Here is a 22,652-nt window from a genome sequence, read left to right as displayed (position 1 = left end):
GAGTTATTTGCATGCTGTTGCTTAGCAGCCAGACTGGAGTTGGTTCTCTGATGCTGATTGGGGTGTGCTTGATGTCCTTGATGTCCTGGAGAGGGAGGCAGCATGTTGTGGTGAGACTGCTCAATTTCTGCTACTTTAGTTGAGGCGAGAGCTTCATATCTGTTATCTAAAAGAATGTTCTGTTCTGAAGATTGCTGCTTGCCGCCGCTGCTGTGGTGGGTTCTGTTACGTTCTGTGACGTTTAAATACAAAACTTAACAGGTATGCCTCATATATACATTCACCCCCATATATACACTCCTACATACAAACACACAACCCCTTATATACACCTACACACCTCCCTATACACATACACACACCCCCAGCACGGGGTCGGGTGGTCCCAGGCACCCAGGCCTTGGTCCCGCCACCTAGCACCGCAGGGGAGGCCAGCCACCCTGCTGAGGGCCAGCACCTGCTCCCCATGCACCCCGGGCCCCAGAGCCCAGAGCCAGCGCCCCCCGAGCCCCCCCACTGCCAATCAGGGCAAACACACAAACATCCTATGTTGGCAGCCCCGGCCCTCCAGTCCAGGAAGCGCCCGGCACGAGCAAACGGTGAGAGGTGAACCTGAGGTTACACCCGGGGAAGTGTGAGCTGTTCAGGCGCCGAGCGAATTTCCTAAGTCACATCGTCAGCGGCGCAGGAATTGAAACAGACTCACAGAAGACACAGACAGTACGAGACTGGCCCCGAACTCGCAACGTCACCGAGCTGCAGAGTTTTTTCGGACTAGCTTCCTACTACCATCGTTTCGTGCGAGGCTTTGCACAGATAGCGGCACCACTACACCGACTGACGGCAAAGCATGCCGAGTTCAAGACGACCCCACGGAGAGTGCGTACACCGTGCTCCGAGAGAAGCCCAGTGACACACCCACACTGGCTTTTCCCCAAACGGACACGGAATTCATTGTAGACACCAATGCGAGCAATTCCGGTATCTGAGGAGTGCTCTCACAGGTGTGCGATGGAGAAGAGAGGCCGATTGCGTTCTTCTGTCGATGTCTTAGCAAGCCCGAACGGAACTATTGTGTGATGCGCAGAGAGCTATTAGCCATCGTGGCTGTGCTGAGATATTTCCACTCCTACCTGTATGGAGTCCCATTCCAACTCCGTACCGATCACACATCTCTGACATAGCTCATGTAGTTCAAGGAACCACAAGGTCAGATAGTGAGGTGGATCACCATACTGCAGGAGTGTCAGTTTAACATCCAGTACTGTCCTGGGAGACTGCATGGGAACACTGATGCCCTTTACTGACGGCCCTGTGAAGCAGAAAAGTGCAGGTACTGTGTTCGGTTGGAGAAGCGCTGCGCTGCAGCAAATGTCGCGCCTACTCTGACTGATTCAGGTCCAGTTGAACCTGATGAGCTCCAGTGTCAGGGTTAGACCCAGGCACGTGCCTCCTGCCGCCACTAGGCGGAGCACGCGAGCTACACCCAGGGGCAATCAAGCCCAATAGGCTGCAGCTGTCGGCAGCCTATTTAAGACGGGTCACTTCAGCAACCCATTGATGAAGTTGTTAGTTGTTGTTTCACTCGCAGCCTAAGCCAGTTACTCTTGCCCTCGTGCAGTGACTTCGTTTCTCTTGTTTTTCCGTATCCCCCCTGAGTGTTCTCAGGTTTTGTCTCTCTTGCGTTCTGTAATTTTTTCCCTCTCTGTTCTATGTTGGTTTGTCTACCAGTGTTCTGGTGGACAGGCTGACAGGTATCCTGGTAGAAGCTTTAGGTCTTGCTACCTGGTAGAAGCTTTAGGTCTTGCTACCTGAGCTTCATCTCTATTATTTTCCCCTTTTTGACACGTTGAGCCATTCTCCGTGTGGTTTTCGTTTTCCCTGGCTTTTCTTCAGTGACGCGTTGATTTCTTTTGTGACGCGTGTTTTTTGTTTGTTTACTTACCTGGGTTTTAACGCACGTCGAGTTCCTCTGTGCCGTTCTGCTGTTTTCCCTCTGGGTTTTTGTTTTCGTTTTCCCGCAGGCGCGGAGGTTTTAGTGGGTAGCATTTGAGTCCTAATCACGTCAATACCAACGTGTCACCGCCGTGACCGGAGGTGGCGCATAACATCCAGAGGGAGCTAGATCAAGACAGAGAGACGTCATGGGCATTGTGACACCTAACAACAGGCAGTACACCTACCTGGACTGACACGATGCCACACGGGCCCACTGCAAAGGCGCTCAGGGCCAAGTGGGATAGCCTGAAAGTTTGTGATGGCCTGCTATACAGAGTTTGGGAGCAGCCGATCCCAGGGGAAATGGACCTGGCAACTAGTAGTGCCGCAGAGCTTGAGAGAGAGAGAGTGCTGGCTGCAGTGGACGAAGCCGTCGGCGTAGGACACTTCGGTGTTACCAAGACGCTGCGTCAACTGCAGCAACGATTCTACTGGCCGGGCTGCCGCAATGATGTGGAGCTATTTGTCCACTGTTGCAATCACTGCACAGCAAAGAAGGGGTCACAGCCACATTCACAAGCCCCCCTGCAGACGCTTTGCGCTGGCGTGCCTATGGAGAGAGTGGCCATGGACATCCTGGGTCCCTTTCCTGCATCCGACACAGGTAACCGTTTCATTCTAGTAGCTATGGACTACTTTACTAAGTGGCTTCCGCTATACCTAATCAGAGAACTACGACTGTAGCGACTGCACTACTTAGTGAGTTTTTCTGCCAGTTTGGACCAAGGTCGAAATTTTGAATCTACTGTTATGGCTGAGGTTTGCAGGAAGCTGAACGTTCGGAAGACCCGTACTATGCCTCATCATCCCCAGAGTGACGCTTCAATCGTACACTGGTTACGCAACTGGCGATCCTGACGGCCCAGCACCAGCGTGATTGGGACCAACACCTACCAGCAGTCCTGCTGGCATGTTGGTCGGTAGTACAGGAGACAACGGGTTTCAGGCTGGCGCAGCTGATGTTTGGGAGGGAGCTGCACACACCAGTGGAGCTGGCCTTCGGAGCTCCCCCGGACACAGACAGCGGAAACCAGCAGCCTCACCAGTTCGTGCAGCAACTTCAACAGCACCTCATGTCGGCCCACCAGATGGTGCGGGCACACCAGGGCGACGCCACTGGACACCAGAAGCACTTTTCAAACATGGAACACAATACAACATTAAAATTCATCAGGTAAATGTTCCTTCCCCTGTTTTTGCGGGGTGTTTCTTTACACTACCACATATCGTTACGGGAGGACACTGCAAAAAATGACATGTAAAACGTGCTCGCACTCTCACAGGGTCACACGCAAATAACGCAAAAGTAGAACTGAGCCAAGAAGAAAGCAAAAAATATTTTTTTTTACTAGGGAAATTAAAAATAGTAACGCACAGTTACTTGGATAAGTAACTTTAATCTGATTACTGGACTGGAAATAGTAGCGTGTTATATTACTCATTACTGAAAAAAGTGGTAAGATTAGAGTAACGAGTTACTAAGTAACGCGTTACTGACATCACTCGGCACATGGCACATGAATGTTGTAAGTGCAGAGTCTCAGAAGCATTCTCTGCAGACGTGGTAGAGCCAGGCTGATTGGCTTACTGAAAATGGATTCCAGTGGCTTGTGATCAGTTTGAACGTTGACACGTCTTCCAAACACATATATGTGCAGCTTCTCACATGCAAAAAGCACTACCAAAAGTTTTCTTTCTATGTTTGAATACTCACTCTCAGTAGCGGTCAGTGGCTTGCTCAAGAACAGGGGTGCCCACAAGTTTTCAGCTTGCGAGCTACTTATAAGATGACCAAGTCAGAAAGATCTACCTATTCAAGATCGCTTAAAGTGAGATTTGAACCTGGAGGGCGTGGGGAGTGTAAATTGTTGACGGGGGGTGGCGAACGTAAATTGTTACCGGGGTGGTGTATATATACAACCGTCATCCAACCATTCATCCACTACTTTTTAATGTCATGCGATCTACCCACATTGCTTCGCAATCGACCGACACTTCCTTTGACATAATGGGCACCCCTGCTCAAGAACTTCACTGGGCGTCCAGTCGACTCGATAACCACCTGTTTGACAGGATCAAAATGTGTAAGCTTCATTGCTTGTGAGATCCCTGCTTTGACACTGTCAAACTCTGTTTGCATTTCACCAGTCCAGATGTAGTGAACATGTTTTTCTGGAGGCCACACATGCTGACTGTTTTCTGGGCCAGATTTGGGATGAAATTGGACATGAAATTGACTAACCCCAGGAAACTCTGTAATTCCTGTTTGTTGTCTGGAGCACCAAGCTGTAGGATGGCTTTCACCTTTTTTGGGGCAAGGTTCCACGCAATCTGGGGAAATGATCCTTCCGAAGTACTCAATATGTGTCTTTTTCACCTGACACTTGTCTGGGTTTAATTTAATCCCAGCAGCCTTGGCTCGGCTCAATGTCTCAAGAAGGTGGATGTCATGACGTTCTTCGGTGGAGCCCTGGATTTTGACACCATCTGCACAAGGAAATGTGTCCATTTGGGCACAGAAGATATTTGATCAGAATCAGAATCAGAATCACTTTATTTCGCCAAGTATGTTGCACATACAAGGAAATTTTCTTGGTGTTGGCCCACAAGTAAGACTTGACACATATTTAGATGACAAGACAACACACAGACTATACAAGAGATATATACAGAATAGATATGTAATAAATATGCTATATGCTATGTGCTATAAACAGTTGTGCAGTTGTATTAACAGTAATTAACAGTAATTAACAGTAACAGTAAAATGCCAAGGGGTGGTAAATGTATTGCACAAATAATAAATGCTGTCTGGCAGAAAAGTGTCATTCATGTCCATTGAGGTAGGTGGAGAAGAAGGTGAGTGTAGTAAGTAGCTTTAAGGTGCAGAGGGACTGGTTCTGTTGCTGAGTGCTACAGCTCTGGGGAAAAAGCTGTTTGCGTGCCTGGTTGTGCTGGTTTTAATGGCCCTGAATCTTTCGCCAGAGGGGAGTGGTTGGAAGATGTGATATCCAGGATGAAAGGGGTCAGAAGTTATTTTTCCTGTCCGTCTATTTACCCTGCTGTGGTAGATGTCCTGAAGTGATGGCAGGCTGCAACCGATGATCTTCTCCGCTGTCCTGACTATGCGCTGCAGTCTGGTTCGTTCCTGCGTGTCATCGACCGACCTGTTTGCTCTGTATGCAAACTGTAGGGGGTCCAGCAGTGGGTTTGTGGTGTTTTTCAGGTGGGCTAGAACCAGGCGTTCAAATACCTTCATGACTGCATAAGTGAGTGCAACTGGCCTGTAGTCATTAAGTCCAGTTATGTTTGCTTTTTTGGGGATCGGAACAATGGTGGAAGTTTTGAAGCAGGTAGGAACAGAGCAGAGCTGCAGTGATCTGTTGAATATGTATGTGAAAATGGGTGCTAACTGATTACAGCAGTGTTTTAGGGTGGAAGGAGACACAAGATCTGGGCCAGGGGCTTTTCTCACCTTCACTTTGCAGAAAAGCCTCCTGCTCCTTGATGATAAGGTGAGCAGGGGGCTGAGGTGAGAGAGTCAGTGTGGGGGAGCAGGATTGGTAGTTGAGAGTAGCAGTTCTAACGGTTCCTTTTGTGTGTTCAAATCTGCAGTAGAACTCATTCAGGTCGTTGGACAGTTGACGGTCATTCAAGAGAGGGGATGTTCTCACCTTGTAATTGGTGATTTCTTGGAGGCCTTTCCAGACTGAGGATGAGTCGTTGGCAGCAAACTGGTTTTTCAGCCTTGCTGAATAATCCTTCTTTGCTGCTTTAACACCTTTCTCCAGCCTGTATTTGGCCTCTCGAAAGAGAGTTCTGTCCCCACTTCTAAATGCAGCCTCCTTATGAAGTTGTTTGAGTTCTGCTGAGAACCATGGTTTGTTGTTGCTGAATTTCACCTGTGTTGAGGTTGAGATGCAGCTGTCTTCACAGAAACTGATGTATGACATTACAGTGTCTGTGTATTCGTCTAAGCTGCCTGTTGCCTCTTCAAAGACAGACCAGTCAGTAGACTCGAAGCAGCCCTGTAGCTTCTCAATATCATCACTGGTCCACTTCTTCACTGTAGTTATGACAGGTTTGTTTGTTTTTAGTGTTTGCCTATATGTAGGTATGAGGTGGAGAAGTGCGTGGTCGGAATGACTGAGAGCTGCGCGTGTCACAGCACGGTAGGCATTTTTAATAGTGGTGTAACAGTGATCCAGAATATTCCCATCTCTCGTGGCACAGGAGACATGCTGTCGGTATTTTGGCATTTCTTTAGAGAGATTGGCGCTGTTGAAGTCCCCCAGAATGATGAGTTGTGAGTCCACATACTTCCTTTCTACTTTCGTTAACTGTTTGGAAAGCTGCTTTAGCGCTTCGCCCGTACGCGCGCCCGGCGGGATGTAAACGCCAACCAGAATGAAAGAAGAAAACTCTCTGGGAGAGTAAAACGGTCTACAGTTTATGACTAGAGTCTCTAGAAGAGGAGAGCATGACTTTTCCAGCGTTCGTTGATATAAAAGCAGATTCCTCCTCCTCTGCTTTTGCCGCTAAGCTCTGCATTTCTGTCCGCTCTGTACAGCTGGAAGCCGGGAAGGTGCAGCGCGCTGTCTGGGCACAGTTCAGAGGTTCAGGTCTCCATGAAACAGAGAGCAGATGCATTTGAAAAGTCCTTGTTTGTTTGATTAATGAGAAGCAGTTTGTCCATTTTGTTGTGCAGGGATTGTAGATTAGAGAGAAATAATGATGGTAACGGTGTGCGAAAACCCCGATGTCTTAAGTGCACAAACGCTCTGGCTCTCCTGCCTCTCCGTCTCTTCCTAGCCAAACTGAGCAAAGCCAGTGCTCCCGAAGTCAAGATTTCCAAAAAATCTGAAGGTATTCCAATAAACTCAGGAATTAAAGTTGGTGGAGCATTGTCTCTGATGGACAATAACTGCTCTCTACTCTAACTGACTGTGTTTGACGTGCAATACCAAACAAAAATAAACAAAAACAAACACAAAACGCACAGTGCTCTCACCGAGGCTGCCATCCGCTGCGCCATCTTGATCTAAGATGATACAGATAGGCCAAATGATAAGCGAACAAAGCAGTATTTCTTGAATGGGGTGTTGAATGCAGTCAATGGCTAACTTTCTGGAGTGTTTTGAGCATCTTCCCATGAAGCAGTGTAATGAATATTGCGCACCAGGCATTTGTTTAAGTTCTTGGGGTCAAAGCACACTCGGATGTCACCATTCTTTTTGACGACTATCCCAGATTGTGAACCCAGCTGGTTGTTTCTGGGCATGGGCATATGATTCCTTCTGCCTCCATGTGATCCAATTCATCCTTGAGTCTGGGTAGCACACTCACTGGGACCGCGCGAGGGGTCAATTGCAGCTCTGCCTCACCATCAAATAAACTGACAGAACCATCGAACATTTCAGGAAATATGTGTTTCAAATCCTCCAGGGGGATCACCTGTCTCCTTTCCCAGGGGTAAGTGACATCACCACTTCTTTCGGAGAGACTCATAGTCTATTTCAGACTCCTCTGTAACATGCACAGCCTCAACATTATTGTTTCTCTGAATGCACACACTGGATATTTGGACAAGTTTGAATTGCTTGCAAAACTCGAGCCCAAGTATAAGCTCTGTACCCACGTTTGTAATGATAATTTCGACAGTGCGGGTGATGCCATTGCATATGACATTTGGTCTGATTTTGCCACTGACTGGTATGTTTGCTCCAGTTACACTACGCAGTCGGATGTTGGCGGAAAGTAGGGAGTTCTTTGTGATGTTCAATTTAGGCAAGAGTGAAGCCCGCATACTTGTTGTCATTGCTCCAGTAACAACCTTTCCTTGTAGGCAATGGTCGCCTGTGGTGTGGAAAATGACATCAGCCATTACCTCACATGCATGAACATTTGTGGGTTGAACAGTACTTATGTCATAGGCATAGTCACATGTATCTTTCTCTGCACTCAGATCAGTGTCTGCCACTTGAACTGCGTTAATGGTTTTTAACTGATTTTTTAAGCATACACACCTTCTTTTTTTGCAGAAATTGCATTTAACATCTTGAGCTGGACATTTGTCACGAGCATGAATCTGTCCACCACACCATCTACATTCCCTGTTTGAGTCACCTGTTGCAGGCTTGAACTCACGGTGGGCAGAACGGGGATCAATCATTGGCTGGTTCATTTTTGGCTTACCTCCCTGCTGCTGGGATCTGCACAATGGATTATCAGAGTATGTTGCATGCACCTGTGTTTCGGTGAAACGTTACATTGTTGCATCCACAGACTCGTATCGCCGCAACATGTCCATGCACGTTTTTACTGTTTTTTCTTTAGTCATTAGCTTTCGTTTGCATTCGACATTAGTGCAACCATGAATAAATTTATCCACAATGAGGAAATCAGAGCCTTCGGGAAAGTCAGCCTGTTTGTGTAGCTCAAGAATGCGACTGTAAAATGCGGTAGTATTCTCACCAGTGGTCTGTTTTGCATTGTAAAAGTCCTCTCTTGCCTCGCGAAAGTGTGTCGAGTGTGTGAGGATTCCTTCAAGGCAGTTTAGCAGCTCATCTACCATGGTAATTTACATTCAGGGTCTTCGGCTTGCTTGGCTTCAACAAGCTGTTCAACTTGCGCACCAGCCCATATAAATACATTTAGATTAACTTCCTCGTGGAGGGGGCCATTAACAATTTGTTCGACTTTTTTAAATTTTTTTATTTTTTATTTTGTCATCAAATAAATACAATAAATCACACACAATAAAGAGTTTTACAACAAACTGTGTGGCCTGTTTTCCTGTGTCTACAGTTTCTGACTCCTTTGCCTTTAGCCCCTCAAAGTGCACTCATCAATAAATTGTCACGGTGAGGCGGCCCCCTACCGGCCGCCTCCGTCCACAGCGGCTGTTGTTGTTGTTGTTGTTGTTGTTTGGTGACGTCATGTGCGTCCCTCAGGTGGGCGGAGCCCGTGATCCGTCTCACCTGAGGGTCGTTTGTTTGCCTATATATGTCTTGTCTTTGTACCAGTTGACCGCTGGTCATTATATCCTTAATTTGGAGATATTGTACGGGTTTTAGGTTTGCACACTTTCTATTAAACCATCCTTTTTCCCTGAGACTTGGCGTGATCGCTTCCTTTTTAGTTGCTCACCCCACCCGTCACAGAATGACCAGCCACATTTCGGAAGCCGCAGAGTCTCTTTTTCTTTCTCCTTCGTTCGTGGTCATGTCTCGTGGTAAGTGTTTGTCTGCGTGGTGTTTTGTTTGAAGAGCTCCGCCATGCTTTTGTGTTTTGTGTATGTGTGTGTATGTGTGTAGCACGGCGAGGACCAGGGCAGTCTGCCCTGAGAAGGCTCTTCGTGTCCGTTGTTTGTTGCGAGAGTTCCGCCGTGCGTTTGTTTATGTGTGGCACGGCGAGGACCAGGGTGTCTGCCTGGGAAAACTCTCTTGTGGTGTCTTGAGTGTGTACGGGTGAACGAGCGGAGGATCTGTGTGCGTGCTCGCCTGTTCCGTGTGTGTGACGTGATCACCGCTCGTCACTGTCGCCTCGCTCCCCGTGTGTCTTGTGTTTAATGTGGGAAGTGTCTGCGACTCTGAGCAGCGCGTCACTATTATGTGTATGTCGAGCGCGCACGTGTTTGTCCCGGTTGTTTACTGTCTGAGCACTATTTTGTTTGTCTAGTCTTTGCGTGTTCGTTGTGTCCTAGCGTGCTTGTGAAATGTTATTGTTGCTTGTAATTCCACACATGCTCCTCCCCTTAAATGTGTGTTTGGGGGGGGAACGGCTGTGGTCCGGTGCCACGGGGTATGGCACGGAGGGTGTCTGAGGCGCGTTTGTGTTTTGTGTTTGTATATATGTGTGTGTGTGAGTGTGTTTTCTGTGCAGGTGCTTCTCCTTGGCAGTGTTCCTGGACCTTGTGGGGGTCTCCACCTGGCAGGAGCCCCCTTGTGTTGTGGGGTGACCGGAGCCTGTCATGAAGAGCCCCTCCCTGGAGGGCTGGGGCCCCCGGATGTTAGGGGACCATGGGGCTCTGGTCTGAAAAGCTCCTGCTGAGGAGGGAGATCCTCCCTCCTGCCCGGGGTGACCAGGAGGCCCTTGGGGCTGCTCCCCAGCCCACGTCGGGGGTGCTCTGGGCCTCGGTCTCTGGCGCTCCTGGGTTGGGTGGAGGAGTCCACCTTGCGATGAGAGGTCCCGGGAGGGGTTGGCTCCCCAGGAGGCTGGGGTGACCCCTAGCAGAAGGCAGGGGTCAGCTCTGTGAGGAGGTAGGTCCAGGAGGTGAAGTAGCCACGCCTTGGAGAGGTAGCCTGCACGCACACACATGCACTAGAGACGAGAGAGGAGCCGTAGCTCCTCGTCCTCACACCGGTGGGGCTCACCGGCTGAAGGCCGGTTAGGGCGTGAGGGCCCTGTGACCGACTGGGGCGTGGTTTTGTGTTGTTAACGGCCCGGTCGGTCCAGGGTCCCGGCCGGGGAGGTGAGCTGTTTAATGTTGTGTGTTTTATGTTCCAGCTCCCGGACGGCAGGAGGTGTGTTCCTGCCTGTCTCTGCCTTCCTGCCCGTGTTTTGTGTGCAGCCACTTTGTGCCACACACCCAGTGGAGGGGAGTGCGGCTTGGTGGGGGGGTCTGTCACGGTGAGGCGGCCCCCTACCGGCCGCTTCCGTCCACAGCGGCTGTTGTTGTTTGGTGACGTCATGTGCGTCCCTCAGGTGGGCGGAGCCCGTGATCCGTCTCACCTGAGGGTCGTTTGTTTGCCTATATATGTCTTGTCTTTGTACCAGTTGACCACTGGTCATTATATCCTTATTGCACAGGTTTTAGGTTTGCACACTTTCTATTAAACCATCCTTTTTCCCTGAGACTTGGCGTGATCGCTTCCTTTTTGTTGCTCACCCCCGCCCGTCACATAAATAACCACTCATATAAAAGGTTTTATCCATAAAAGAATAAATAAATGAATGAGTGCATTAATATAGTTACAGAAGGTCTAAAAGAAGTAAGGGAGTTATAAATGCCATCCAATGAAACATATCAAGTACATAAGGAGTGTTTAACTGTAAAATCAAGACAATAAAACCACTGAAAAACAGGACTAAGATGAAGAAAAACCAGTGTTATAAGAAGGGTTCTAAAAAGGTGCCATACACAAAGTCACTAAAACTTTTAAATAGCCACATGAACATCCAAAAAACCAATAAAACCCATAAACATCCATCGTTCAATTTCTTTGTGCCACAAACGGTATTGACTATAAGCATTTCTAGAGTTCCAGTTGGTTTGCTTCTGAGGTTTGTAGTGCTGTGCCATGCTTTGCTCGTTCAGAGATATCTAGCTGGATGTTTGGCTTGAAGATACGAGAGAATCTATACATACCCCTTCGAGAAATATTACACACAAGTTTCCATCAAAAACTTAGTCTACACTTAGTCTACAGGCTCCTCAGATTTCGTCCAAGTGTGCTGGGAATCGTCCGTCTGGTTATGAAGTCCAGGAATGAGAGTCTACGGTTTAACAGGGAATTGATTGCCTTAGTTTCAGTCCGTGTGGCCACGTTAACAAATTTGATGGAAGTAATTCGGTTGGTTGTTAGATGGCACCGTAACTCGGGCTCGATAATGAAGTAATGCAACCTTCAGCCTGTTTGCTGTTAGTCGTACCAAAGTTCGCATGTTCAATAAAGAAAAGCGGAGAGAGAAATGTCGGAGTCTCTTTTTAATAGGTCTAACCTCGGTGTCGGTCAAACCAGAGCGAGAGACAGAGTACTGATCAGGGTATTTGAACACCCGGATACCATGTACTTTAGACACACCCTTTCTTCCGTCAAAACAAGCTAGTTCAATGTGTTGCCAGTTGTACTGTTGTACCTGCTAGCATGGTACCTACACAACAGACAGCATACAGTACAGTCCATTAGCTCATTCTGCCAAAATAATAACTATAGTAATATAATGTAATAAAGTATTTCATTTCTTTTCATGTTCACCAGCAGAGTGAATTTTGTGTACTTTCAGACATCATGTGTGTGCAAACCAGGATACTTACCCTCTTACCCTGCCTTACTCTGCAATGCACTCAGCAGCCTACCTGTACTTTACCTGAACCTGTATGTACCTGTACCTATATGTACCTGTAACTGTACCAGCCTACCTGTACTTTACCTGAACCTGTATGTACCTGTACCTATATGTACCTGTAACTGTACCAGCCTACCTGTACTTTACCTGTACCTGCATGTACCTGTACCTGTACCATCCTACCTGTAATTTACCTGTGCATACCTGTACCTGTACCAGTCTACCTGTACTTTACCTGTACCTATCTGTACTTGTACCAGCCTACCTGTACACTGTAAAAAATTGCTGTTAATTTACAGCAGAATTTCAACAGTATTAACCTGTTATTTTTGAAAACAGCACTCTACTGTTAATACAAACAGAAAATTGGTAATTTACTGTTCTTTAACAGGACTATAAATTTACAGGGAAAATCTGACAGTAAACTACTGTATACTTCATATACAGGAAGTTGCTGTGAACTGATAAGCATTGTGGATATCTTTGCTGTAATTTGAGCGCCCCCTTTTGAGCATTTCCTAATTACAGTAATTAACTGTAATTAGCAATGGCTGCTGGGAGATTAGAAAATCCTGAGTTTTTTCCCTATTTTTTTCTACTTGCTTGAATGTTTTAGCAGTTGTAACACTGCATTGTGGTGCAAGTTACATCGTGGACCTGAAAAACGAATCTAAGATTTTAGCTAACCGTATGAAGCTAACAAAAAATATTAGAAAAATACTTAGGCTAGAATTTTATATAAGGGCAGTCATGGCCTGGTGGTTAGGGAACTGGTCTTGTGACTGGAGGGTCGTGGGTTCGATTCCCAGACTTGAGGCCATGACTGAGGTGCCCTTGAGCAAGGCCCTTAACCCTCAATTGCTCACTGAGATAAAAATGTATGTTGCTCTGGATAAGGGTGTCTGCCAAATGCCATAAATATAAACCCAGCTATTGATAGTTAAGGGTCTTGCTCAGGGGCCCAGCAGTGGCAGCTAGGAGGAGGGGGGCATTCAAACTCAGGACCTTTGGATTGCAACACCAACGTCTTAACCACTGAGCTACCGCTTTGAGCTGTTGTTTTTGTATACAGAGTTCTGTCAGCTGTAACAGAAATTAACAGTAAATTGCTGTAGGTTTAAAAATTACAGTAATATTGTGTAGATTGTGTTTACAGTATTATGCTGTAATTGTAATTACAGTATCTGTACTGTAAAAATAGGGTATAATACTGATGAAACTGCTGCCAGTAAATTACTGTAATTTTACATGGAAATTTTTTACAGTGTACCTGTACCTACCAGGACAAGCTCAGACAGTTTATTTTTTCATAATTTCATAATTTTAATCTTTTGTTCATATTTTATTTTCATTTGTTTATTTCTATGTAAATCAGTTGTAACTGTTTTTGCAAAATTGTCCTAAGTTGATAGATAGATGAAAAAACAATTACTATTTCTTCTTCTAATGTAAGAAAAGGATTATGGGTAGCTGTGGTTTCTTCATCTGATCCTTGTCAGAAAAATGGAGGCTGCCACAAGGAAGCAGTGTGTATGATGACGGGGCCAGCGGAGAGGAACTGCACCTGTCGCAACGACTTAATCGGGGACGGGATGACCTGCAAAAGCAACGTCATGCAGGTGAAATCAAAGGAGCGCTCTGTCTCCCTCTCTCTGTATACCTCTCTGTATACCTCTCTCTGTCTCCCTCGCTCTGTCTCCCTCTCTCTGTCTCCCTCTCTGTATACCTCTCTCTGTCTCCCTCTCTCTGTCACCCTCTCTGTATACCTCTCTCTCTCTCTCTCCGTCACCCTCTCTGTCTCTCTCTCTCTGTCACCCTCTCTGTATACCTCTCTGTCTGTCTTTCTCTCTCTCTCCGTCACCCTCTCTGTCTTTCTCTCTCTGTCACCCTCTCTGTATACCTCTCTCTGTCTGTCTTTCTCTCTGTCACCCTCTCTGTATACCTCTCTCTGTCACCCTCTCTGTCTCCCTCTCTGTCACCCTCTCTATATACCTCTCTGTCTCTCTCTTTCTGTCACCCTCTCTGTATACCTCTCTCTGTCAGTCTTTCTCTCTCTCTCTGTATACCTCTCTCTGTCTCTCTCTCTCTCTCTGTATACCTCTCTCTGTCTTTCTCTCTGTGTCACCCTCTCTGTCTCCCTCTCTCTGTCACCCTCTCTGTATAGCTCTCTCTCTCTCTCTCTCTCCGTCACCCTCTCTGTCTCTCTCTCTCTGTCACCCTCTCTGTATACCTCTCTGTCTGTCTTTCTCTCTCTCTCCGTCACCCTCTCTGTCTTTCTCTCTCTGTCACCCTCTCTGTATACCTCTCTCTGTCTGTCTTTCTCTCTCTCTGTCACCCTCTCTGTCTCCCTCTCTGTCACCCTCTCTATATACCTCTCTGTCTCTCTCTCTCTGTCACCCTCTCTGTATACCTCTCTCTGTCAGTCTTTCTCTCTCTCTCTGTATACCTCTCTCTGTCTCTCTCTCTCTCTCTCTCTCTGTATACCTCTCTCTGTCTCTCTCTCTGTGTCACCCTCTCTGTCTCCCTCTCTCTGTCACCCTTTCTGTATACCTCTCTCTGTCTCCCTCTCTCTGTCTCTCTCTCTCTGTCTCCCTCTCTCTGTCTCTTTCTTTGTCATCCTCTCTCTGTCTCCCACTCTGTCTCCCTCTCTCTGTGTCTGTCTCCATGTTTCTCACTGTCTGTCTCTATGCCTCTCTGTGTCTCACTGTCTCTATCTCTCTCTGTCTCCCTCTCTCTGACTCTCCATGTCTCACCATTTCTCTCTTTTTCTCTCTGTGTGTGTGTGTCTCTCTCTCTCTCGCTCTCTCTCTCTCTCTCTCTCTCTCTCTCTCTCACACACACACACACAGTGTCTGCCATCTCATTTTTATTAACTTAAATATATTTCCCATTGTGACTGCAGGAACTCCGAAACCAGACCAGAGCTGAGTAATTTCTTCTACAGTGCATTAGTAAGTGTCAGAATTGTCATTACTTTGAATCTTATTATGGAGACTGAATTGTATAAATGTATTATTATTGTAATGTAGGGTTTTAAATATTTTGTATATTTACTGTTTTCCTGAAGCCCATGTTGCAAAATGTTAGATTGAAAAAACAAATCTAAGAGGTCTTCCCTCTATGTTTGTACTGGAGGAAGTTTGCAAATGGAGAATCTTCAAAGGAATATAACAAGTAATGAGCTGGTGATGTTTCACATGTTGAAGTAAATGCAAGCAGGAAGTAATTGGCATATTCCTGTGTTTTCAGTTGTCTGACACTTACTTCCTTCAGTGGCGTGGTCCAAACACCGTGTTTGCTCCTAATAATAAGGCCTTTAGTAAGTCTGAGGTAGGTCCTATTGTTTCATATAACTGTCCAAGTTCCACGTTTAACAGCTGGACCAACGGCCCTCTCGTTAAGCCATACTTACCCGCCTCTTCTCAGTACCAGAAGAATAAAAAGAATAACTTGGCACTGGTCCTCCATCACGTGGTGTCATGTCGCACCCTGCTGCCAGAAGACCTGATGCAGCCTCGTAACCTCACCACGCTCAGTGGGGAAACGCTCACCATCTCCTACTCGGAGGTACGCTCGCTGACCACAGTGGGTCAAAGCCGGCTTACGCCATGCAGTCCCACCGCAGTGTGTAAACGAATCTTTGTTTGCAGGGCTCGATATACATCAACAACAAGGCGAAAGTGGTCTACAGCGATCAGGAGAGCAACAACGGGATTTTCTATGAGATTGACACGCTTCTCATCCCTCCTGACTTACAGAACTTGAATGAATATATACCCGCCAGTCTCGTAGGTGTCTGCTTTGCCCTTGAGACTGTCCCTTAATCATGGAAGACCAGAACCACGGAAATTACTGCGCAGGAAAGACACTAAAACATTTTGCTTCTTTTGAGCAGCTTTGCCAGACAAATATTTTGATCTAATTTTAATGGTCTTAATAAATGTGGATTACCTCATAGTCTCTCACATAGCAAGCAACCACCTCCATGAAGTAGCTTCATTGAAGAAAATTTAAATTTAATTTAAATTTAAGTTACACTGTTGGTTAGATCACATCAGTTTAATACTACTGAGAGCACACAAGTGAAATTTAGATATCCTACATTCTCATACCCCACATTCTCAAATAGCCAACCACATCATCTTTATAGGGAGTGTGCGTAGTGATTTGTTCTAAACCAAAACCAGATGACCTGTAACCTGGGCTGTATTTCATCTTTCTTTCTGGCAGCCTGAACTCAAAGAAGTAGCAGATGAACATGGCTTTAAGACGTTCTTCAAACTGATGGAGGTCAGATTTCACTTTTTCTGTTATGTTACTTTAGCACAGGTGTGAAGGTGCGTGAAACACGAGGCAGTATGGACGTGAGTGGGATGAAACCTACAAGTCAAAGTCAGGAGTCAAGTTCATCTTCTCGTTGTTTCGTTTCTGGAATAGATTTTATTTTGAGCTTTTATTCATGTGGATCAAGTGGATCATCCATAATAAAGATAAAGCTTCACTCTAGGTGTCGCCAGTCTCTTCTCTGCAGAAACCACCCCGCACTTCTGAGACTTGGGTCTGTTGTTGCCAGGACACGGATGTGATCAAGCAGGTGCAGGACCGTCTCCATCAACCGGTCACGCTGTTCCTGCCCACTGACACCACCATGTCCGCCCTGCCTCAGGAGCAGAAGGACTTCCTGTTCGGCCTGCAGAACCGTGCCCAGCTAAAGGAATATCTGGAGTATCACGTCATCCGTGACATGAAGGTGAGATGGAGAGCTCTGTTGGTGCAGCGTCAGAGCTGGAAGCAGGAGCTGGTTCGGACCGAACTCTGAAGGAGCTATGTCACTGTCCTGCAGGCCTGCAGTGCACCATCCTTCTGATAGAGGTCTCATCTGGGTAGAGAGGGAACCTAATATGTGAAGAATGTGCCCTCATAGGGCTGGGTACTTAGGCAATGATGTCGAATGTGTCTGGTTGTAGGTGCAGCCTGCAGAACTGATAGATTTAAATTCGATGAAGACCCTTCAGGGCTCAGACATCTCTGTGAGCTGTGTTGGAGAGGATCAAATAGTGAGTGACTAAAACAAGCTACGATGAATAGGATTGAATAGGGTTATTTGTTGAAAGGTTATTTGGCTACTTATTATTGTGGATTTCCTCCACTTTTTTAGGGTGATCTGTACGTCAATGACAAAAGTTGTCGAATTGTAAAGAGGAACCTAAAGTTCATTGGAGGCTACATTTATGGTATTGACTGCTTGTTAACACCTCCCAGCCTCGGGGGGCGCTGTGATCAGAAGGACACTGTAGACATCACAGTAAGTTCCATACAGATCCAAGCTAAGTGAGCAAAATCCTCTACTGATATGTAGTGTGCATATTAAATGCAAATTATATTAATTACATACTTCAAATGTAAAAAATGTTTGGTAGCTATGCTACACTTTCAGTTTGTATGATGGCACAGCAGATTATCTAAATGGTTTCTGTTTCTGTGGTAGATGCCTTGTAGATATTGTGGTATGACAATATCATCTGACTGCCCTTCAACAAGTAAACCAAAGGTACGTCTTGGATTTGTTTGAAACAATCTTATGGAAGTATTTTCTTAAGAATGTTAAGTGTTAAGAATGTGGAATCTAACACCACCACCATTTCATATGGTTCCATATACACTATTCTATGATCACAAATCCACGCTCATTTCCTCCTACACCCATAAATGAGCAGCTTTGCCCTATTAAAGACCCATAAAGGCTTCATCAGGACTTCATGCAAGGACTGTGGGATACGTTTATTTGATCATATTTTATGTATCCATGCAGATCTCTTGATAGTGTATGCTCCAGGCGTTACAGGCCTTATTGGAGATTTCTAGAGGTTCGAAATCTAGAGCTTGACTGTGATGTGTTTGAATTCAGGGTGTTCAGCGGTGCGACCTGTCCAGACGCTTCTTATCTATGAAAACCGGATGCCAGTCCGTGTGCACCATGGTCATATGGAACCCCAAGTGTTGCTCGGGCTACTACGGCAGGGACTGTCTCGGTACAGCGGTCCATTAACTGCAGCTCACCAATCACATTCCTGGTGGCAGTTCTGTTTGGGCCTTTCTGGGTCCTTCGGCATTGTTGCTTTTGCATAATGACTGATGAGTGTTATTGGCATTGTATGTGTGATCTTCTCACTGAAACCCATTCTCCAGCCTGTCCTGGAGGGCCGAGATCCCCCTGCAGTAACCATGGACAGTGCGATGAGGATCACCTAGGCAACGGCACCTGTGCATGTTTTCCTGGGTTCAAGGGAACTGCCTGTGAATTGTGCATAGATGGCCACTTTGGAGCAGACTGCAAAGGTCATCTTCTCTACTGAACATTTATTAATGTAGTTGAATGGTACCTGAGCAGTGTACTACAGTGTGACTGTGTTTTACTAGCACTTCCACTACAGATGAGGCAGTTCAGGGAAATTAACCCTAAGTACTCATTCAGCTTTTTCAGGAGGAATGGAGGAAGTGGAAATTCCATTGAAAGTTTGTTTCCTCCCTCATTTCCTGTCCAGCCTGTAACTGTTCCGAACATGGATCGTGTGATGAGGGTCCGGACGGCACTGGCTCCTGCTTCTGTGACGAGGGCTGGACTGGTTCACGTTGCGAAAACAAGCTGGGTACGCCCACCACAACTCCTCGCTGTTTGTACAGGGCGTTGAATGCATATGTTCCTTTATCTATGGTGAACCCCCCTCCTCTGACCTTCTGACGGTATAGCCGACGGCCCTGTGTGCCTCCCTGCTTGCCACGCGAAGGCTGTGTGCGCCAAGAACAACACCTGCATGTGTAGGCCGTTTTACGAGGGAGACGGGCTCACCTGCACAGGTAAGCGCCGTGCTGCTCCAGTCAGACTCCGGCTCTCACATTTACATTTACATTTACGGCATTTAGCAGACGCTCTTATCCAGAGCGACTTACAAAGTGTTTTGCATCTGATTACAGAATTCATCCTCGGTGATAGTACGCATAGGCCACAATTCAAGATACCAATGAGTCAGACTACTACTAAACTACAGGAGTCAATGTCATTACCTAGTGTTTTGCAAGTTAGATGTTTGCCAAGAAGCACAAATAACCATAGACAGACATACAATTTAAGAACAATGGCAAGTGGTATCAGCTGAGTTAGTGCTCTGGTAAGAACTCAACAAACAGGTGGGTCTTCAGTCTATGCTTGAAGACAGCAATAGACTCTGCAGTCCTAGCAGCTAATGGAAGATCATTCCACCATCTTGGAGCCAGGACGGAGAGTGGTCTGGAGCTTTGTCTTCCATGAGACTTTAAGCATGGAGTTTCGAGTCGAGCCAAGTTTGAGGTTCTGGTGTTTGCTGTACGGCTTTTTACCATGGACATCATGTAGAGAGGGGCCAGTCCATTTTTGGCTTTGTAAGCAAGCATCAAGGTTTTATATCTGATGCGTGCCGCTACTGGAAGCCAGTGAAGAGAGCGTAGCAGAGGAGTCACATGTGAGAACTTTGGGAGATTGAAGACCAGTCGTGCTGCATCATTCTGAATTAGTTGTAGAAGTCTGATGACCCATAGAGGAAGACCTGCAAGTAGGGAATTGCAGTAGTCCAGCTTAGACATTACTAGAGACTTCACAAGCACTTGAGTAGCTTCCTGTGAAAGGAAGGGTCGTATTCTCCGTATGTTGCAGAGGAGAAATCTGCAGGATCTGGTCACTTTTGAGACATGTTTTGAGAAGGACAACTCCAACGTCCAACGTTACACCCAGGCTTTGTGCAGTTTCTGATGGTGTTAACAAGGTGTTCTCAAATGAAACTGTGAGGTTGTTGTGTGGGTTTTGCTAGGGTTGAGCTTCAAGTGGTGAGTAGTCATCCATGAAGCAATATCTGCCAAGCATGCCGAGATACGCCTAGAAACCTGAGTATCAGAATGAGGGAAGGAAAGAATTAGCTGGGTGTCATCAGCATAGCAATGATAGGAGAAACCATGAGACAAAATAATATGACCAAGGGAACAAGTATATAAAGACAAGAGAAGAGGGCCTAGGACTGAGCCTTGGGGGACTCCAGTGGAAAGTTTACATGGATTGGATGTAGATGCTCTTCATGTTACTTGATAGGAACGGTCTTCAAGATATGACTGGAACCATTTCCAAGCAGAGCAGGCTCTCCTCCTCCTTCCTCCCGCCTCCTGTAACTCCGCCTCCCATACAAACGCTCCTCCAAAGGAGCGCTCCCTCAGTCTCTGGTGTGTGCAGGAAATGAGCTGCAATTGAGAAAAGCCTGACCCCTCTATCAGTATCAGTGTGGTGGAGATGGCAGCCCACCTGAACCCATAATCGAATCTCTCTCTCCCCGTCTCCAGTGGCCGACCTGTGCGGGTTCTGGAACGGAGGCTGCTCGAAGAATGCCAAGTGCTCCCAGAAGGAGGAGAAGGTGAACTGCACCTGCTGGAAGGGCTACTCTGGAGACGGCTACGTGTGCTCGCCCGTGGACCCCTGCGTTGCAGATGATAACGGAGGGTGTCATGAGCATGCCGTCTGCACCATGACCGGACCAGTGAGCAGGCTTCTCTAACTCCACCCCTTCAGTCACCTACACCTACACCTACACCACGTCTACACCTTCAGTCAGCTGTGTGGATGCAAAGACAAAAAAGCTGCCTCATCAAATCGTGCATACGTTTCTTACTGAATACGAATTCTGTATAAAACTGTATATTTTTATATGCTGTGTATGTGTGTGTGAAACCCCAGAACAAGAAGAAGTGTGAGTGTAAGTCTAACTACATCGGTGATGGGCTGGAGTGTGAGCTGAAGGTGCTCACAGTGGATCGCTGCATGCTGGAAAATGGCCAGTGTCATTCTGATGCCCAGTGTACTGACCTGCACTACCAGGGTGAGGGTTGCAGCCTCTCTGTATAACTGCAGTGTCATAATATACAGGGGAGTGGCTTAGCAGTTGGGCAGCAGGAGTTTGAAGCTCCAGAACCTCAGTATCAGGTCAGGAATTTGTGAGGCGTCTCAGCAATATAACCACCCAGTCCACACTGTTTGTGCCTGATAACGACGGTCTCTATGAGAACGAGGTAGATCCTCTTCATACCACTCAGCTGTGAGCATTCTTAATGAGTCAAGATTATAACTTTCACACTTTCTCTCTCTGGGCTGAATAGACACTGTCCTACAGGGATTTAGAGCACCACCTACTGGATGGGAGAGTTCTAGAGCTGCAAGCTCTCATTAATATCAGCCATGTCCAAACACATCTGGGACACACCCTCAATGTGAAAGGGGTCCCTAGCCTGCAGAGCCCCCAGACACTGGTAAACGTTTACACCATTTGATCTGCACTATAGCAAGTGGAAGTACATAATAATAATATACTTATATATGTATATGTATATATCTCCTAAAAACTCTGTTAATGAATGTAATGTAATTACCAACAAAGTTAAACACATCATTTCTGTGTACAGGCTTCCTCTGGATATGTAAATGACCGTTACATCATTGAGTCTGACATTCTTGCATCCAATGGGATCATCCACGTGCTGCATGGACCACTGAAAGCTCCTCCCCCTCCGCCCTCTTCCCTCCACCCCGCCCACAAGGCAGGGATGGGCATTGGGGTTCTGCTACTCGTCATCCTTATCATGGCTGGTGCATTTGTGGCCTATCATTTCTACTCCCAGCAGTCCAAGCCCTTCCAGTTCCACTACTTCAGGGTTAGTGTGGACATGGGTGTATCACAACATAGGAACAGATTTTAATATGCAAACAGTAATATTAATCTAATATGAATATTCATGCAGTAATACAAATTCTAGTTCTAATGTACATTAAAGTGCATACGTGCATGTAAATATGTGTTTTCAGGAAGACGAGAATGAAGAAAGCAGTCCTTCAGGATCAGTCCCGTACATCTCTAACCCCATGTACGAGTCTGCACCTGCCCCCGCCGAACACCGCCCCCCAGAGGAAGGTGTAAGTAAAAGAGGAGCAACCCCATCTGACAACCTACACACACCGAAACCAACACCAACTAACAGTGGACTGTGTTACAGAAGGACGACAAGCACCAGGTGGTCGCCGGTGGCTCATATGATCTTCTGCAGGACAGCTGAAGAGAGATGGGACCTCACCCAGACATCTCAGCTCAGAGCACGAACTGCTGAAGAGCAACGGGACACTAAAGTGCTGCAGTACCTTAGGAGACCATAAGAGGGCAGCAGAATAGTTTTTTTGCATTGATGGAACAGATTTTGTAAAGCTGAAGTGAAATGCACTGGCCAATGATGACCCAGTAGACTGGGAAGTACTTTTGTGATTATGTGTGGTTGAATGTTCATGTATATGTTACCCTTGATGATTCCTCTGGTGTAAGATCATTTATGTATTTGTTCTTTTCACATTGCAGGCACAAATAAACTAAATAATTTGTATCAGATGTGATTCGTATATTTTAAGTGATATTTTACAAAGCATACATTTAGTTAGCTGGAGGACATAACACAAAGGTCAAGACTATAAAGGTCAAGGCTATAAAGGTCAAGGCTATGTCCCTCTAGCTCTTTTTTCCACA

At 46.5% G+C, this 22,652-nt stretch overlaps 1 protein-coding gene across 1 annotated transcript; it reads left to right on the top strand.

Moving 5' to 3' along the window:
- Positions 1 to 2,196: 2,196 nt before the first annotated feature.
- Positions 2,197 to 22,438, top strand: LOC143513751 (stabilin-2-like). Its single transcript, XM_077004488.1, has 22 exons — positions 2,197 to 2,602; positions 2,923 to 3,089; positions 13,569 to 13,723; positions 14,972 to 15,020; positions 15,319 to 15,399; positions 15,496 to 15,636; positions 15,720 to 15,857; positions 16,300 to 16,359; positions 16,643 to 16,819; positions 17,037 to 17,126; positions 17,228 to 17,374; positions 17,558 to 17,620; positions 17,978 to 18,101; positions 18,259 to 18,408; positions 18,615 to 18,719; positions 18,820 to 18,927; positions 20,434 to 20,627; positions 20,825 to 20,986; positions 21,244 to 21,393; positions 21,547 to 21,795; positions 21,947 to 22,054; positions 22,135 to 22,438. The coding sequence occupies exons 1-22, from the start codon at positions 2,197 to 2,199 to the stop codon at positions 22,192 to 22,194; spliced, it is 3,084 nt and encodes a 1,027-aa protein (XP_076860603.1). The 3' UTR covers positions 22,195 to 22,438.
- Positions 22,439 to 22,652: the final 214 nt, after the last annotated feature.

Source organism: Brachyhypopomus gauderio, chromosome 5 (genome assembly GCF_052324685.1).
Source record: "Brachyhypopomus gauderio isolate BG-103 chromosome 5, BGAUD_0.2, whole genome shotgun sequence".
Taxonomy (NCBI): domain Eukaryota; kingdom Metazoa; phylum Chordata; class Actinopteri; order Gymnotiformes; family Hypopomidae; genus Brachyhypopomus; species Brachyhypopomus gauderio.
Note: the sequence above shows the minus strand (reverse complement) of the source record. Positions and strands in the feature narration are given on the sequence as shown.

Excerpts from the sequence above, each read along its gene's own strand:
- LOC143513751 (XM_077004488.1), top strand. The coding sequence starts at position 2,197 with ATGCCACACGGGCCCACTGCAAAGGCGCTCAGGGCCAAGTGGGATAGC. Across the intron at positions 13,724-14,971 it reads CGCTCTGTCTCCCTCTCTCT|GAACTCCGAAACCAGACCAG; the intron begins GTATACCTCTCT and ends TTGTGACTGCAG. Across the intron at positions 16,360-16,642 it reads CGTTCTTCAAACTGATGGAG|GACACGGATGTGATCAAGCA; the intron begins GTCAGATTTCAC and ends TGTTGTTGCCAG.